Consider the following 16761-nt stretch of genomic DNA (forward strand, 5'->3'; position numbering starts at 1 on the left):
AAGAACCGCTAGGATGCGTGCTAAGAAAGATTCCTTTATAAGAGCGTGTTCTTCTAGTTTCCATGATAATAAAGATGAAGATCTAAAAGTTATTGATGTGTCCCCTATTAAATCTTTGTTTTGCAATATGAATCTTGATAATGATGGGACTGAATATGATCCACCTTTACCTAGAAGGCGTTCCAAAAATTCGGAGTTTTTAGATCTTGATGCTAAAATTTATAAAAGTGGGATTAAAGAGATCAAAACTCTAGATACTAATGAACCTACTATTCGGAGTTTTTATTGTATTTCCTTGTTGCAATCCGTGTTAAATTCTCCTCATGCTTATAGTCAAAATAAAGCTTTTACCAAACAGTTATCATGAACAACTTCAACTAAATGCATCAAATGTTACAAATAATACATACAAACTTAGTTTAATAAATTAATGAATTAAAGCGAGAACAAACCTTCAAATGTAATTTAGAGTGAATCAATTAAGACCATGTAAAGCTATTACTAGTCCAATATTAATTAATAACTTGCACATAATTGCAACCATTGACATAAAAAGGGAATATGATGAGTCATGTATTGAGAATGTGTACAACATTACTACCATTGACATAAAAGGAGAATTTGATGAGTCGTATCAGCTTGTTCATCTTACCATTATACTACACAACACTGCAAGCTAGTTTAAAAAAAATAAGAGTACAGAATGAACATTAGAATAGCCTGATCTATCTTTGACAACATGCACAAGGATACAAATTTAGTCCCCCGCAAGCTATGAAGATTTGGTTTATGTCTAACAACTTGTACAACAAGATAAACTTAGATCCAAAAGGATTGCAATCCAGATAATTGTTTGACATGTAAAGTCGATAAGATGAGTCAGTGCCAATTATCATGTTTTCGTCACTCTTAGATGATATGTACAATAAAAGGCAACTTTGATGACCACTCCAAAATTACATTTGTATGTAGTGCCACCAAACACAACACACCAAATAATCAGTTTGATAAGCATCAAATCACTTTAAAAAAATAAAAGCTATAATGAAAAGAAACCTAACCATGGTAGCTATAAAAAGGATGCAATATGTAGACTCCATACCATCATCCATCCTTCACACAACTAGAGCACAAGTATCAAATCCAATTAAGTAGTAGCCAACACAAATCCACCATGAAGACCTTATTCATCCTAACAATCCTTGCGATGGCAACAACTATCGCCACCGCGAATATGCAGGTCGACCCCAGCGGCCAAGTACAATGGCCACAACAACAACCATTCCGCCAGCCCCAACAACCATTCTACCAGCAACCACAACACACATTTCCCCAACCCCAACAAACATTCCCCCATCAACCACAACAACAATTTCCCCAGCCCCAGCAACCACAACAACAATTTCCGCAGCCCCAGCAACCACAACAACCATTTCCCCAGCCCCAACAAGCCCAACTACCATTTCCCCAACAACCACAACAACCATTCCCCCAGCCTCAACAACCCCAACAACCATTTCCCCAGTCACAGCAACCACAACAACCTTTTCCCCAGCCCCAACAACCGCAACAATCATTCCCCCAGCAACAACAACCGTTGATTCAGCCATATCTACAACAACAGATGAACCCTTGCAAGAATTACCTCTTACAACAATGCAACCCTGTGTCATTGGTGTCATCCCTCGTGTCAATGATATTGCCACGAAGTGATTGCCAGGTGATGCAGCAACAATGTTGCCAACAACTAGCACAGATTCCTCGCCAGCTCCAGTGTGCAGCCATCCATAGCGTCGTGCATTCCATCGTCATGCAGCAAGAACAACAACAAGGCATACAGATCCTCCGGCCACTGTTTCAGCTCGTCCAAGGTCAGGGCATCATCCAACCTCAACAACCAGCTCAATATGAGGTGATCAGGTCATTGGTATTGAGAACCCTTCCAAACATGTGCAACGTGTATGTCCGACCTGACTGCTCCACCATCAACGCACCATTTGCCAGCATAGTCGCCGGCATCAGTGGACAATGAAAAATGAAGAGTTATGCTAATAGGTAGATGGATCATCGTTGCTTAGCTGATGCACTAGTCTTTGTAGCGATGAGGAATAAAGTGGCGTGCACCATCATGTGTGACCCCGACCAGAGCTAGTTCAAGCTTCAGAATAAAACACAAACAAAGTTCTTGTTTGCTAGCTTCGCTTTTCACTGTTCCATTTACTTTTTATTTTCATGTTCGTTCCTAACCGCAATCCTAGCCTTACACATCAATAGCTAGCTACTTCTGCTGGCAGGTTACTATTTAATCTATCGATTAATGGTCGATGTATTAATCCAGTTAATAGGTTGATTGATATATTAGTTACTGCTCCCAAGCCGACCGAGCGCTATCAGTTAGGGATTTCCTGAACATTGCACACAATAATAATTCAATGTATTTCAATGTCTAGAAGTGAAAGGGCCATTTTAGCACCAAAACAAGAGGCTGATTAGAAACCATCCATCACTCTAAATGTTAATCTGAATATTTTTGCATTGGTGCGATTTTGAGTTTGGTGGCACCGAAGCATTCTTCAAAAGCAAATTTTAGGGGACTCCAAAGAGGTGAAAATCAAACCAAAGTTGCCACATGGTAAAAGATAAACCATGCGGTGAGCAAGAGAAAATAATTAGTCACAATAGCAAGAACCAAACACTTGATATGATTTCGTGCAGAGATGGAAACAATTTATATATGACAAACAAAGCATAAGTTGCATTAGTTTTAATTGATTGTAGAAATTTCTTTTACCTGTAGAATAACTCAGTTGTTATCTCTTTAAACATGCATTGTGATATTGACTTGTCTCAATCTATGAACACAAAGCAAATATTGCATTTGCGGTTATGGTCTCCAAACAGATGAGAAATCAGTCTGTGTAGAAAGTTCCTTAGAAGGATATGTTCTGAATCAAGGAAATATTGTAGGAGTAAGAACTGGGGAAAGTAGTGGCTGCACCCACTCTCGGTGCACCCATGGTGCACTCACGCAAGAAAACATATCAAAACATTTCGAAAAAAATCTGAAACTTCGTGGAGATGATCATCAACAAATGTCATGAGGGCTTGCAAAGTTTGGTGGTCAAATAACATTCGAGAAGCGCTCTACAAAAAAGACAAAATTGCAAAATATGCTCAAATAGTGCACATACATTTTGACTAATTTTCAGTGATTTTGTCTTTTTTGTAGAGAGCTCCTCGAATGTTATTTGACCACCAAATTTTGCAAGCCCCCATAACATTTGTTGATGATCATTTCCATGAAGTTTCAGATTTTTTCAAAATGTTTTGATATGTTTTCTTGCGTGGATGCACCGTGGGTGCACCGAGAGTGGGTGTAGAAGAACCACTCTCGTAAGAAACTGGAATGGGGAAAAACTGGAGCGCCTTATCCAGCCTCCTCTCTATATTCTACATCGATATCGTCTGTTACATCTTAGCCCCCAACTGTTACATGTTCACACATTTATATAACTCAACAGGATATAATAGTTTTGAGCTAAACAAATTTACTATTGTACTCGTGTCTTGCATAGTTAAAGTTGAAAATCAACATAAGCAGTGGATAGTTTGAAAGACAAGTGTGGGAAACAAATAGTAGGATATAAATTTGAGTAGAATGTGTGATCAATTGTTGACCACATAGCCCAGCAAACTACTAAAACTAAGCAAAACAAGATATTCTACCTTGTACGAACTGTCACAATGATAAAACTATGATTTGTTTTTGAAAAATCTGTAGCCCGGAACTAATATAAATTCAAACAAATCTGTCACAGATCCCTGAGCCCATCCAAAAATTAATGGTAGTGGAAACTGAAAGAAGTATTAACCCGATTAGACCCAAATGATCTATGTTCCAACAATTAATGATAGTTGAAACTAAAACACGAGTGGTCTATGTTCTACTAGCTATGTGTATAAATATAAGACGTTTGACAGTTTAAATTGAACTGCCAAAATGTCCTATATTAAGGAACAGTGGGTGTACCAAGTATATTCTATGGTCCAAATTTGTTCATGTAAAGTGTATCTTTAACTGATGCCCTAAAAAAATAGCAGTGTAATCAGCCGAGTAAAAGATTTGTGGAGTAAATTTACTCAACTAAGTTTTGGCTGCACCTAACCGATCTCCTAAATTTAGCGGAAGTAATATTTTTTGTCAAATTCATTTCATTTTCAGCCACCGAAATATATCGGAATACACAATTCACAAATTCTTCATGAAAAAATGAAACCAAAAAAACTAAAACCACAATTAGACACTTTAATAGAAATTCAACTTCCATAACTGCTGCTGAAAGTTGGTAAACAGATTTCAGACTTAGTGAAATTAACGCTTGTCTGGAATTTCAGATCAGATAGCACTCTTTGGAGCATGAAAACAATATGCTACAGGACCTGAACATGACAAAGTAAAGCATGCCATGGAGCTACTCAAAGAGCTTAACAAAAGTCCCTTAGTGACCTTAAGCCAAAAGGGATCAGAAAATACATTTGCAAGCATGTGAACATGGCAAAAACATAATCAATTTTCAGAGCTGCCTGCCACCTTGGCATTGCCCAACAACCATTTTCGCAGCCAGTTCCACAGCAACCACAACTAGTCCTGAAGCGGCCACAAGAATCTTTTCCAAAACAGCCTCAAGAAACCTTCCATCCATCACTTCATCAAAAGTTGACCCCGTGCAAAGTGTTCATCCAACAGTTGCACATCATGGTGGCAACACCACCATTCCTTGAATCACGGGTGTTGACGAAAAGCGGCTGCGAAGTGAGGCAGCAGCAATGCTGCCAACAACTCACCCGGATCCCTATGCCATCCCGATGCCAAGCCATATGTGGCCTAGTGCACACCATCATCATCGAGAAGCAACAAGAGCAACGGCAACAACGACCACAACTAGGACACGGTTCCCCCCAGCGTCAGTAGGAACGACTAGTCCAGTTTGAGGCTACGATGAGCACCGCGCTTCAAACCCTGCCTACAATGTGCGACGTGCGCGTGATGCCATGTTGCATCGTGGCCACCAGCACCACCATCCCGCCAGCCGGCGATATCAGCGAGTGATAAGAAGAGAAAGGTTGTGGTACAATATATATGTAGCACCGACCAAGCCGATGGATCAATCCTCTAGAGCTGATACGAATGAACGCATTGAAATGCACCTGTCATGTACTCCCTCTGTTCCAAAATAGATGACCCAATTTTATACTAATTTTTTACTAAAGTTAGTACAAAGTTGAGTCATCTATTTCGGAACGGAGGGAGTATGACCCTTTCCACAAAATGAGCTCATTAATTATATGTCCACGATAAACACGCAATACATCACTCGATGGCTCAGATGGACGGCCAAACTTCATAGAAGGTTTAACCATGGGTATCTCAATCTCACCCCTGTTTTAACCCAGGGACCTGGGTAAGCAAATAGGATGAACTAGAAGGACTCGAATCAATAGTTCCACGGGCATCAGGGGAGTGAGGAAGCAGAATAAAAAGCTCATCCTTTTGGTTATCTGCAGAGAGTCTTCCGTCCCCTCCAACAAACCTTCTCCTCACCCTCCAATGGCGGCCGCGACCTCCTCCTTCGCCACGCTCGTGAGCTCCCTCCCCTCCTCCTCCTCCCCCCTTCTGCTCGGACCCGCCTGGTCTCCCTCCTCCTCCTCCGCCTGAATCTTGTGCTGTGTGTGCTGTTCTTTCTTGCAGGCCATCGCCCGCCCGGCGGCGGCGGGGCCGGCGGCGCAGAGGGCGCTCCTCGCCTCGAAGGCCCCCTCGTCGGCGCTCTCCCTCCGCGGCGGCCGCATCGCGTCCCCGGCCCTCTCCGTCTCCCAGCAGAGCCGCGCGCGCTTCGTCCCCTCCGCCACCGCCGAACCCTATGTAAAGATTCAGCATTTATTTATCTATTTATCTATCTGGCCACAAGGGCCGCAATCTATGTGGAGCTTGCATATCTATTACCAAATTGCAATCTAGTAGACGTGTATCCTTTGCCTTCCGATGCGAACATCCACACAATTTGGTATATTCATGAGAAAAATTAGTTCACTCCCCGAGTTTTCGTGTGAAGAAATGCAAGTTGAGATTTACCATCAGTTACTTCCTTCTGTAATAAACATTAGGCTCTGTGCACGACGGGCATGCCATGTGTTTATGTTAGTCCATTAGGTTCAGTTAGTGTTAGTCGTCAGTGGTCTGAGGAATCAAATGTGCAGCTATTTCTATCTAGATACTGTGGCCGCTACCTGTGTAAAGCCTGCGTATCTGGCGCACCGCTCCTGGTTCAGCCAGGAAGCCCATTGCAGTCTAGTAGACATGTAGTGTGTGCCTTCGGATGTGACTTCCATGCCATTCCTTATGTTATTTGGTATCTGTAATTTTCATGCGAAAAATCAGGTCACTAACTGAAATTTTTTGTGTGCGTGGACAAATTTGCAAGTTGAGGTTTTATCATCACTTACTTATGATAACCGCCGGGTTATGCCAGTGTTAGATGCAGAGTACCATCAGCATGTGTTAGTGTTTAGTTTATTATGTCCAGTTACTGTTAGTTGCCGGCCGTCTAAGGGAATAAATGTGCCACTGTATGGTTTACACAATATGCCATTTTTGTGGTTGCATTGGTGGGTGTCTTTTACCTTATTATATGTCATACATTTCATGGTGTTTGAAGCTGTTCTTTCATCATGCATTGCAGGCACCTGAGCTTCAGTCCAAAGTTACAAACAAGGTGTACTTTGACATAAGCATTGGCAACCCTGTCGGGAAGAACGTTGGGAGGATTGTCATCGGGCTGTATGGGGATGATGTTCCCCAAACCGTTGAGAACTTCCGTGCTCTCTGCACTGGTACGAGAGACTGTTGGAGCCCTCTTCTGTTATCCCATCTGTAAAGGATTGCTCTGATGAGGTATATGACCAATTTCTCCTTTTTGTACCAGGGGAGAAAGGGTTCGGATACAAGGGATCAAGTTTCCACCGTGTCATTAAGGACTTCATGATTCAGGGGGGAGACTTTGACAAGGGCAACGTATGCGTTTCCTACCTTCATCTATTCTTGTTTGTTGCACGTGCATGCTTATGCTGTATTGCGATTGCATTAAGAAAAACTAAAGAGTGTACTACCTGTTTTGCACGTAATCGTTTCGCACGAATGTACCTGTTTCTGTTTGTTGATAGTTATGCTAGTTCTTCCTCTCCTTTTCTTCTGAATTGTATAGTTTAGCTATTTGAGTACTCTGTGCTGTTTAAGCATTATTTTACGGACCAGAGGGACTGGGGGAGAAGGATAGGGAGTTTAAATCCTTTACTACTAGCTTTGCTCGTGTACCGGCATTCAATTTGTTATCGTGCTGCATTTTGATCCTGGATCTTATCCATGTTTGATTGTCATTAATAACTTGCACAAGTGCATCCTACTCTGTTTTGTTGTCAGTGGCCTTGTGGTAAGAATTCAAGGTGATTGCCATCGCGCCATCCTTTCCCATATTGAGGCATACATGATTATGTGTTTCATCTGCATTTTGATCTACTTATGCATGGCTGGCTGAAGTACTTTGAGACATCAGATTGCCTAAAATGAAACATGCAGCTTCCAACAATGGCATTGAATAACTAGAAACTGATATTTTTCAGGGTACTGGAGGGAAAAGCATATATGGCCGCACCTTTAAGGATGAGAACTTCCAATGTATGTGTTGCAATGAACCTTTGTCACTCAATCTTTGCTTCAGATTATATGCTAACTGATTATATATTATTTAATGTTCTTAGTGGTTCATACTGGACCTGGAGTGCTCAGCATGGCGAATGCTGGACCGAACACCAACGGCAGCCAATTCTTCATCTGCACAGTCAAGGTAATTAATTGTTTACTTCCTGCTATCAGTCAGTCCATTTGAATAATAGTACCCTTTTTCCATTGCTAAGTTTGAAGTTCATATAAATCCCCGATTGAGGTTTCTCCTACCTTGCTTGCAGACACCGTGGCTGGACGGGAGACACGTTGTCTTTGGCCAGGTTCTTGAAGGCATGGACATCGTAAGGACGATAGAGTCATCAGAGACCGACAGAGGTGACCGTCCGAAGAAGAAGGTGGTCATTAGTGAGTGCGGGGAGCTTCCAGTGGTCTGAGTTTTATTTAGATGGCTATCACCTTCCATCTGCGCATCTTGATTTTGCTGTGGACTTGTTACTTGTCTTTCTCCAAGTAGTTAGAGACCGCACTGAGTTGAACTCGAGATTTCTACTCTGAGGCATACGGCATTCATCAACTGTTCGACTGGAATAAGAATGTGATTGCTTTCCTGAACCTGTTTTGTAGCATTGCTCATGGTAGATAATGCCTTGTGAATTTTTTGGCGGATCCATGAAATGCCTAGATATCTCTATCTATTCGTTTTTATCTGCTAAATTTCCCTGAAGAGCTGCAAACAAATTATGCCATGTAAAGGCTCGGTATCATTCCTGGCAATTCCAGTTCCGACACTTGTCATGAGCAAAATTTAGCAAACACAACCTGCTGATTATCTGAATGATTCGCGCAACAATACAAACTTAGTTTGGCAGACCAACAGAATATTGATCAAAGCTTCACATGTGTACTGTAAAGCCTTTGACATGTAAAGGGAATTTGATGAATCATGTCATGCTCCACTTCTGCAAGTCACACTGTACTATAAAGTCTTGTGTATCGTTACAGGCCACACAAGACTACAAACTTAGTTCAATGCAAGGCATGCTAGTCTGGTTTATGCGTACAAACTAGTTTCAGAGACTCCGATGCAATCTAGATTGATGTTTGACATGTAAAGTGAATAACATGAGTTATGCCAATCTTCTATATCTAAATAGCTAGCCCCCATTAACTATTTCTCTCAACATGCAAGCATGCCACATCATACGCACAACATGCATGAGAAGAGCCTCACCTCCACTATCATATGTCTCTCAACATGCAAGCATGTCACTTCATCATGAAACATGCATCATAACATGCAAAAATACATGAGAATTTTATTATATCATGCTATTTATATTTAATAAACATTTTACAACAAATATTCATGTTTCAAACGACGAATCAAATAGAAATATGTTGCAAAGTATTCCCACAACAACGTGCGGGATATCATCTAGTTTATAAAGCTTTGGTGGCAGTGGAGTGATATGTGCAACAACAAAGAACTTTGATGAGAAATCCAAGAATACACTTATAAGTAGTGTCCCCAAACACAACATACGAAATGATGAGTTGAGAAGCATCCCCGCACTTTCCAAGAAAAGTAATTGCAAAGATGAAAACAAACAATGCCATGGTAGCTATAAATAGGCATACACCATCAAGATCCTCCATCATCCACCATTCACATTAGAGAACAAACATCAAAGCCAAGCAAACAATATCCAACATAAATCAACTATGAAGATCTTCCTTGCGCTTGCCTTTCTTGCTGCTATGGCTACCAACGCCATAGTCACCACTGATATGAAACTACCCCAGTTGCAACCACAAAAATCATTTTCACAACAACAACCCTTTCCACAACCACAACTACTCTTTCGAGAGGAGCAATCAGCTCCACAACAATAGCCATTTCCACCACAACAGTTACCATTTGGGCAACAACAATTTCCACAACCACCACCCTATCCCCCACCGCAACAACCACTCTATCCCCAACCACAACAACAACCATTCCCACAGCAACATGAACAACCAGCTCAGGAACAACCATTTGTACAACAATTGAACCCCATGTAGGGATGTATTCCTACAACAGTGTAATCCTGTGACAACTTTATCATTTCTCCAGTCACAGGTGGTGCAACAAAGCAGATGTCAGGTGTTAAGGAAGCAATGTTGTCAGCAACTGTCACGTATTCCCAAGCGATCACAGTGACATGCCATCCACAATGTTGTGCACGCCATTATTTTGCAACAACAACAACAATTGGGAGAAGGTACTTTGGTCCAACCTCAACAACAACTACTAGGTCGAGGTTCCATCCAACCTCAACAACATCAGTTGAATCAGGGTTGGATCGACACAATAAGGACATGGGTGCTTCAGACCCTACCGACAATGTGCGACATCCACGTCACACTGTACTGCTCTATCACCTCATCAGCATAGCAACGTCACTATATATACTAGCATGAGTGGCTAATGAGAAGACAAGAGATCTCATACTCGATAGATGGACTACCGTTGTTAGTCGATGGTCCTATCCATGCAGCGCCGAAAAATGAATAAAAGAAAAAGATATATATTCTTTGATGCATATAGATTATCTATTGGTGTTCCGTTCATGAACATGTTGAGTTGTTCGTCCAAAAAACAATATATGCATTAATTAGCTTTCTATGTAGCACATTTGTAAAAATTGAACTGAGCCGAATCTCTATTAAGGTAATTATTTAAGGAGTAAGGATTAACAAGAAACTAACTCTTTAATGGCAAGCATTATGGGTTTTGACCTTCAATTGGTCCATGTAAGATTTCTTTTGAATGTTGGCGGGAGAGATGCCAATCCATTGATTAGAAAGGGATATTACCGGTAACACCCCCAAAGGAGGAATGCACCACATAAGGCAAGTGTCAAACAAATAAGAAATGAAAAAGGTCTGCTTGAGTAATCAAGGAAAGCTAGGAGAAAACCTAAACAAGACCTAGCTAGACTAGACCTAAAGCTGCACAAAACATACAACATGCCAGAAAGCTAACACCCCAAAACATACATGGCTGATCACTCAAGCGCCTTCTCTGCTACCAGAGAGCACACCAAAACCGCTGTATCAATATGGGATCCCATAGTTACCATATCGATGAAGCTTGATGATATCGAAGAGGAACACTATGTCCGATAGAGCAGACATATGCCACTTCAATCCCGTGAGGTTGGCGAACATAGTTCGCCTGACTGACCTTGCATGTGGAGGTCACGCAAGCTGCCGCGGACCACTTCCACGAGTCTTGAGTCCATCCTGCCGAGTCTAACGATCCAAGACAATGCCCGAAGAGGAAACACGGTGCCATGCAAAGCCAGAAGCGTTGTCATCGTCCCATCCAGGAGATCAGATCTAGGTTTTCCCTCGCAGTATGCTAGGAGATGGGGGAGGACATCAACATCAATGCCTCCAACAAGGGAACGATGCCCGTAGGCACCACTATCGATGACTATGACTATAACCAGAGTATGGCTTTTGCTGGTAGCCTAACCCTCCCAAACCCAAAACCCCGAGAACCTATCCAGCCTAGAACCTCCATGACACGTGGTAGGACATGAGGCCTCAGACTTGTGACACATGAAGGACCCCTTCGTCGTAGGCCCGCAGAAATCCAGACCGGGTCTTGGAGTTGGCAGACCTCATGCCTTAGGCAGATCCGGAGCACCGCAGGAACCTCCCTGTGCAGATCATCTCTATGCTCACACTAGAGACGGCGAGAACCGACCGCCTGCCCTTTGGGCAGCCGATCGAAACCACAAGGCCATCGGAGTCCTCACGCCGCCACCCATCAGATCCGCGTTGGGAGCGCCGACCACGCGCCTCTACACGATGATACGATCCCCACAACCATAGCTCATGACACCACTTATTATAAACTATGTAGTAGTTCATTGCAGAAAACTAGACGGGACACACGATGTTTTCTTAACAAGGTTCAACATCGTGGTTAATCCCCATGGCATGATTACGGGCGCACCTCCCCATGTACCATCACATATACAAGTTGACGATAAGCCCAGACAGCACTCCAACCACCTTTGCCATGCACCCCTGCCAAGTGTGCGAACCGTCCCTCTCGTGATCTCTGTCATAGCGTAACTTATGCCTAGTATATTTTGGCTATGTGTGGTATCTTATATAATAGTACTCGGTTACACGTGTCTAACTGAAACACCTAATGCTCCACATACTCCAAGTCTAATAGTAGCCCAATACACATATTCGACACAATTTTAAAAGATGCCCAATTGTTGGCCAGCAAGCTTCCCTCGGTCTCAGTATCATGGTGGACACCATGGCCACTGCTGAATGTTGTGCCCAGCAAGTCAAGGATACAATAGTGTTGAAGGCATGGCCTATGCACCTGCCTATTATTACAACAAACCCAAAGAAGAAAACAACACTTAATTAGCAGAGGACATGATTAATCTAACATTCCTTAACATGTTTTTTTTGCTTTGTTCATGATAGATAATGCCTTGTGAATTTTCTTGCGGATTGATGAAATGTTTGGATATATCTATTCATACTAATATCTGCTAAATTGTACTATAATTTCCCTCAAGAAATGCAAAAAAAAAATGTGGACGCACATGCTTTGCAAATGCTCTGTATCATTCCTAGTCCCAACACTTGTCATGAACAATCTTGAACAAATTCAGCAAACAATACTTGATTATCTTAACGATATGCACAACACTACAGACTTAGTTTGACAAACTGACGGAATCTTGAAGAAACCTTCATATGTACCTACGTGTAAATCCTTATACTAATCCTGTACAACATTACAATCCTTGACATGTAAAGGAATTCGATGAAATGATGTCATCGTCTACTTTTGCAAGTTACTATACTAGTCTTATGTATCTTTGCAGGCCACACAAGATTACAAACTTAGTTTGGTGCAAGACAAGCTAATCTAGTTTATGTGTAACAACTTGTAGAATATAACAAACCCAGTTTTAGAAAATGTTGCAATCCGGATCGACGTTTGACATGTAAAGTAAATAAGATGAGTTATGTCAATTATCAAGATTTGTTGATAGAGGAATGATACATGCAACAACAAAGAACTTCGATGATCAGTGCAAGTATATGCTTGTAAGCAGTTGCACCTAACGCAACATACCAAATGTTAGAGTCCGAGAAGCATCCATGCACTTTTAAGAAAAGGAAATGCAAAGATGAAAAAAGGTGATGCCATGTCAGTTATAAATAGGCCTAAACAATCAAGACACTCCTCCAGCACCCACCATTCACTCAACTGGAGAACAAACATTATCTAACACAAATCAACCATGAAGAAATTCCTCGTCCTTGCCCTCATTGTTGTCGCGGCGACCACCACGGCCGCCGAACCCTTTACTGCATTCCGTACTGCTTGGGAGCCGCACCATCCATCATCTCCAGAGCAGCAACCAACTCCACAGCCACAAGAACAACCAGTTCCACATCAAAAGTTGAACCCATGCAGGGATGCCCTCCTACAACAGTGTAGCCCAGTTGCTGATATGTCGTTCCTCCGGTCACAGGTGGTGCAACATAGCAGCTGCTTGGTAATGTGGGAGCAGTGTTGTCAGCAACTAAAAGCGATCCCCAAGCAGTCAAGATGTGAGGCCATCCACAACGTCGTGCACGCCATCGTTTTGCAACAGCAACAACAATTGGTACAAGGTATTTCCACCCAACCTCAGCAGCAACAACAACAAGGTCAACAACAACAAGGTCAGGGTTCTAGCCAGCCACAACAACAAACACAACTGGATCAGGGTTGGATTGCGGTGATAGGGACATGGGTGATTCAGACCATTCCGGCAATGTGCGACGTGCATGTTCCACCATACTGCTACACCACCATATCACCATCCATTGACGTCACTACCGGCATGGGCGGCTACTGAGAGGTCTAGTATCCGAAAAACGGACCAGCATTGTTTAGTCAATGGTCCGATCCATGTAGCGGTGAAAAATAAAGTGCCATGCATTATCATGTGTGGACTAGACTGGCACTAGTTCAAACTTGGGAAATAAAAGGCAAACTAAGTTATTTTCTGCATATAGTGTTATTGGTCGGTGTTTCTATTCGGGCACACGTGGAGATGTTCATTCCTAACCACAATATTATGCATTAACTAGCTTTGTATGTAGCAAAATAACCTTCGAAATAATCAAATGGTTGTAAAAGTCAGACTGAGCTAGATCCCTATTAAGGTAAGGAGTAAGGAACTAAGGACTAACCACAAACTAACTCTTTAATGGCGAGCCTTCTGAAATTTGACCTTCTTGAGATGATTCACAACTAGTTCTAAATAGTATATGGCATTGGTGTCAATGTGGTCCATTTAAGATTTTACTGCTGGTTTTGACTGTAGAGAGCGGGCAATTTGTCATTTCTGTCCATATCCTGGAGGAAATTTTGCTCTCCAGAAAATGCATTAATTAATTAAGTTTGTGAAGAAAAAACTCAAACAGACAAAGGAAGGAAGCCACTCTTTTTCCACTCTGATTGAGATGCCAATCTGATTGGTTGCTTCCTCCCTCCTCTTCCACAGAATAAAGAAGCTAGTCTCGTTCTGCATATTATGGAAACCACAAGTTCTTTCAGAAACAAAACTTTCTAGAGACCACTCCATTTTCCCTGCTGTCCAGGCAGTACATACATAAGGGATAATTCACAACAAGGATGGAAAGCCATCCATAAATAAAGAAAAGGCCATCTTCTATCTCGCTCTAGAAGCATAGCTGTAGCTGGCTTGAGTACTCATCATCATCATTATCATCATCATCATCCCAAAGAACTAGAAGAGAAGAAGAAGAAGATGCAGGACTGGAGTCCGGTGCTCATCTCCTTCATGCTCTTCATCCTTATGTCCCCAGGGCTTGTCTTTCAGATCCCTGGCAAATCGCGGACGATCGAGTGCGGCAAATTCCACACCAGTGTCGTCTCCATCCTCATCCACACCATCATCTTCTTCGCCCTCGATGCCTTCTTCCTCATCGTCGTTGGCGTCCACATCGAGTTCGGCTCCTCATCATGAGTAGTAGTATACTCTGCTTCATCCTGTTCTAGCTGTTTCTTTTGCTCTTTCTGTCTATTTGGTTCTTGCTGCTTGTTAATTAGTTTTTCTGGGCTCAATCATTGCTGAGCTGGGATATGTTACATGGTGGGATCATGCGAAATTTATATTGTTGAGATTTAATGACAAATTACTGTGTATCTCTGGGATCATACTTTTTCGATAATTTTGCTTGAGAACAAATATCCTCACTCTCACCGTCTCTGCATGTCTGTCATCAGCAAACTAAATAACAATAAGTTAAATGGTTCAACTTCTTGTTGGATTAGAATCTCGACGAGTGGTGTCATGCTCTACCAATGCCATGTTCTCTTATCACCTTAGGAAACACAACAAAGTTCGTTCCAGAAAAAAAACTCAAGCTTTACTAATCTTGTCTATCTCAAGCCACAGAAGACCACATACTTAGCTCTACACAACCGTACAAAGTTCCATACGCCGGCCGCAATAAAGAATAAAACCTTGATAAGGGTTTGGCATGTAAAGTGAAAAAGGCAAGTCATTTTCCCCTCAAAAAGTAAGGTGAGTAAGATATATCAAGTACCATGCTTTCCTGACACTCATATGATCTTTTGCACAACTAGCCAGGCAACTTTGATGATCGATCCCATATTAAACTTGTGGGTAGTGCAACATAATAGAGCATACAAAATGATCCGTTTCAGAAGCATCCAAAACATTGAGGAATGCAAAATGAAAAGATTTTTTGACGAATGGAATTTCATTCAATCTTCGCATCAAGGTGGTACAACCACAGCGAGTGCAAACCCAGCATTTGCATGTCCACTGCTCAATGCGCCGGAAAAAAACACGAAATCAATTGCGAATGCAAAGAAAGGAAGAGATAATGCCATCGCGGCCATTAATTAAGAGTGACATCAAGTTTTCTTTTTTGAAACCAGATTCTATAGTGCGATATTCATTAATTAAGAAGAGAATTGTCCTAACAATTACCGGAAAACCAGGCTAAAGCCGTTATAACACGCCCCCAAAATGCTGGGCATCACACAAACACGACACAAACATCAATGCCAAGTAGCAGTAGTCATGACCAATTGACCATCACAACCGTTCCTCATCCTTGCCCTCCTTGCTATCGTGGCAGCCAACACCAATGAACAGCTAGAGATGGGTCGTATCAAAGGCAGTGAAAGCGTTTCATGCATTTCATCTTGCTGGGAAAGGCCAAACAAGTAATGGACATGAAAGAAAGCATTCTCTAAGTTCGAATACTTAAATCCATAAATCAGCCAAGTCAAGGCCTCGAATGGTCAACAAATGGGATGTCAGCAGACTTGGATGGGTCGTGCATTCAGGAACAAAGGGCGAAGAGAGTGACATACAGTTGGTTTTGCTTGGTAACTATATGCATCTCTTTTTTCTATTTTCTTATTCTTGTCGTTTTTATCCATGCAGAGAAACCTGTCTCAATCGTTTTATCGTATTGTTTAAATTCGTGATATGATAAATAATTGAATATAGAACTAAGCACATGCCTTCATAGATCGGCCTAACTGATGGGGGAGCCTGTCGACATCATGCAGCAAACAAAAAGCCATACTGCTGATACACTTGGTCCATCCAAGATGCATGCATGAACAAAACAAGAACACACCGGTATGTATACGATTTTTTCTTCTTATCTTGAAGAAATTATTCGTCATATATGTTTGTGTGTCCACTGTGTCATTCGAATGGTCGTAGCAAATCAATTGAATTGTCCATGTCACCGACGAGCTAGCTAGCATAGTACTGTCTTTGTGTGTGTGTGTGTGTGTGTGTGTGTGTGTGTGTGTGTGTGTGACTTTAGGTGTTTGCGTCTCCTCTACATACACTGTTTTCCATGTACTATCTTTCCCGTCGGTAACAATAATCGGTGTTTTTTCCTTTATTATCTTTGATGATATTATA

General features: G+C 41.9%; 4 protein-coding genes across 4 annotated transcripts; all 4 read left to right on the top strand.

Moving 5' to 3' along the window:
* The first annotated feature begins 1087 nt into the window (after nt 1-1087).
* Nucleotides 1088-2195, top strand: LOC101669860 (gamma-gliadin-like). The gene has a single exon (XM_044596613.1). The coding sequence runs from the start codon at nt 1175-1177 to the stop codon at nt 2030-2032; it is 858 nt and encodes a 285-aa protein (XP_044452548.1). The 5' UTR covers nt 1088-1174; the 3' UTR covers nt 2033-2195.
* A 3290-nt stretch (nt 2196-5485) lies between these two features.
* LOC123184521 (photosynthetic NDH subunit of lumenal location 5, chloroplastic) lies at nt 5486-8350 on the top strand. Its single transcript, XM_044596622.1, has 7 exons — nt 5486-5641; nt 5750-5920; nt 6738-6888; nt 6981-7069; nt 7675-7729; nt 7813-7898; nt 8020-8350. Exons 1-7 carry the CDS (start codon nt 5609-5611, stop codon nt 8170-8172), a joined length of 738 nt encoding a protein of 245 aa, XP_044452557.1. The 5' UTR covers nt 5486-5608; the 3' UTR covers nt 8173-8350.
* A 4648-nt stretch (nt 8351-12998) lies between these two features.
* LOC123184531 (avenin-E) lies at nt 12999-13829 on the top strand. Its single transcript, XM_044596633.1, has one exon. It carries the CDS (start codon nt 13072-13074, stop codon nt 13672-13674), a length of 603 nt encoding a protein of 200 aa, XP_044452568.1. The 5' UTR covers nt 12999-13071; the 3' UTR covers nt 13675-13829.
* Nucleotides 13830-14369: 540 nt separating this feature from the next.
* On the top strand, nt 14370-14994 carry LOC123062835 (uncharacterized). Its single transcript, XM_044486541.1, has one exon. The coding sequence runs from the start codon at nt 14593-14595 to the stop codon at nt 14809-14811; it is 219 nt and encodes a 72-aa protein (XP_044342476.1). The 5' UTR covers nt 14370-14592; the 3' UTR covers nt 14812-14994.
* The last annotated feature ends 1767 nt before the right edge of the window (nt 14995-16761 follow it).

Source organism: Triticum aestivum, chromosome 1A, assembly GCF_018294505.1.
Source record: "Triticum aestivum cultivar Chinese Spring chromosome 1A, IWGSC CS RefSeq v2.1, whole genome shotgun sequence".
Taxonomy (NCBI): Eukaryota; Viridiplantae; Streptophyta; class Magnoliopsida; order Poales; family Poaceae; genus Triticum; species Triticum aestivum.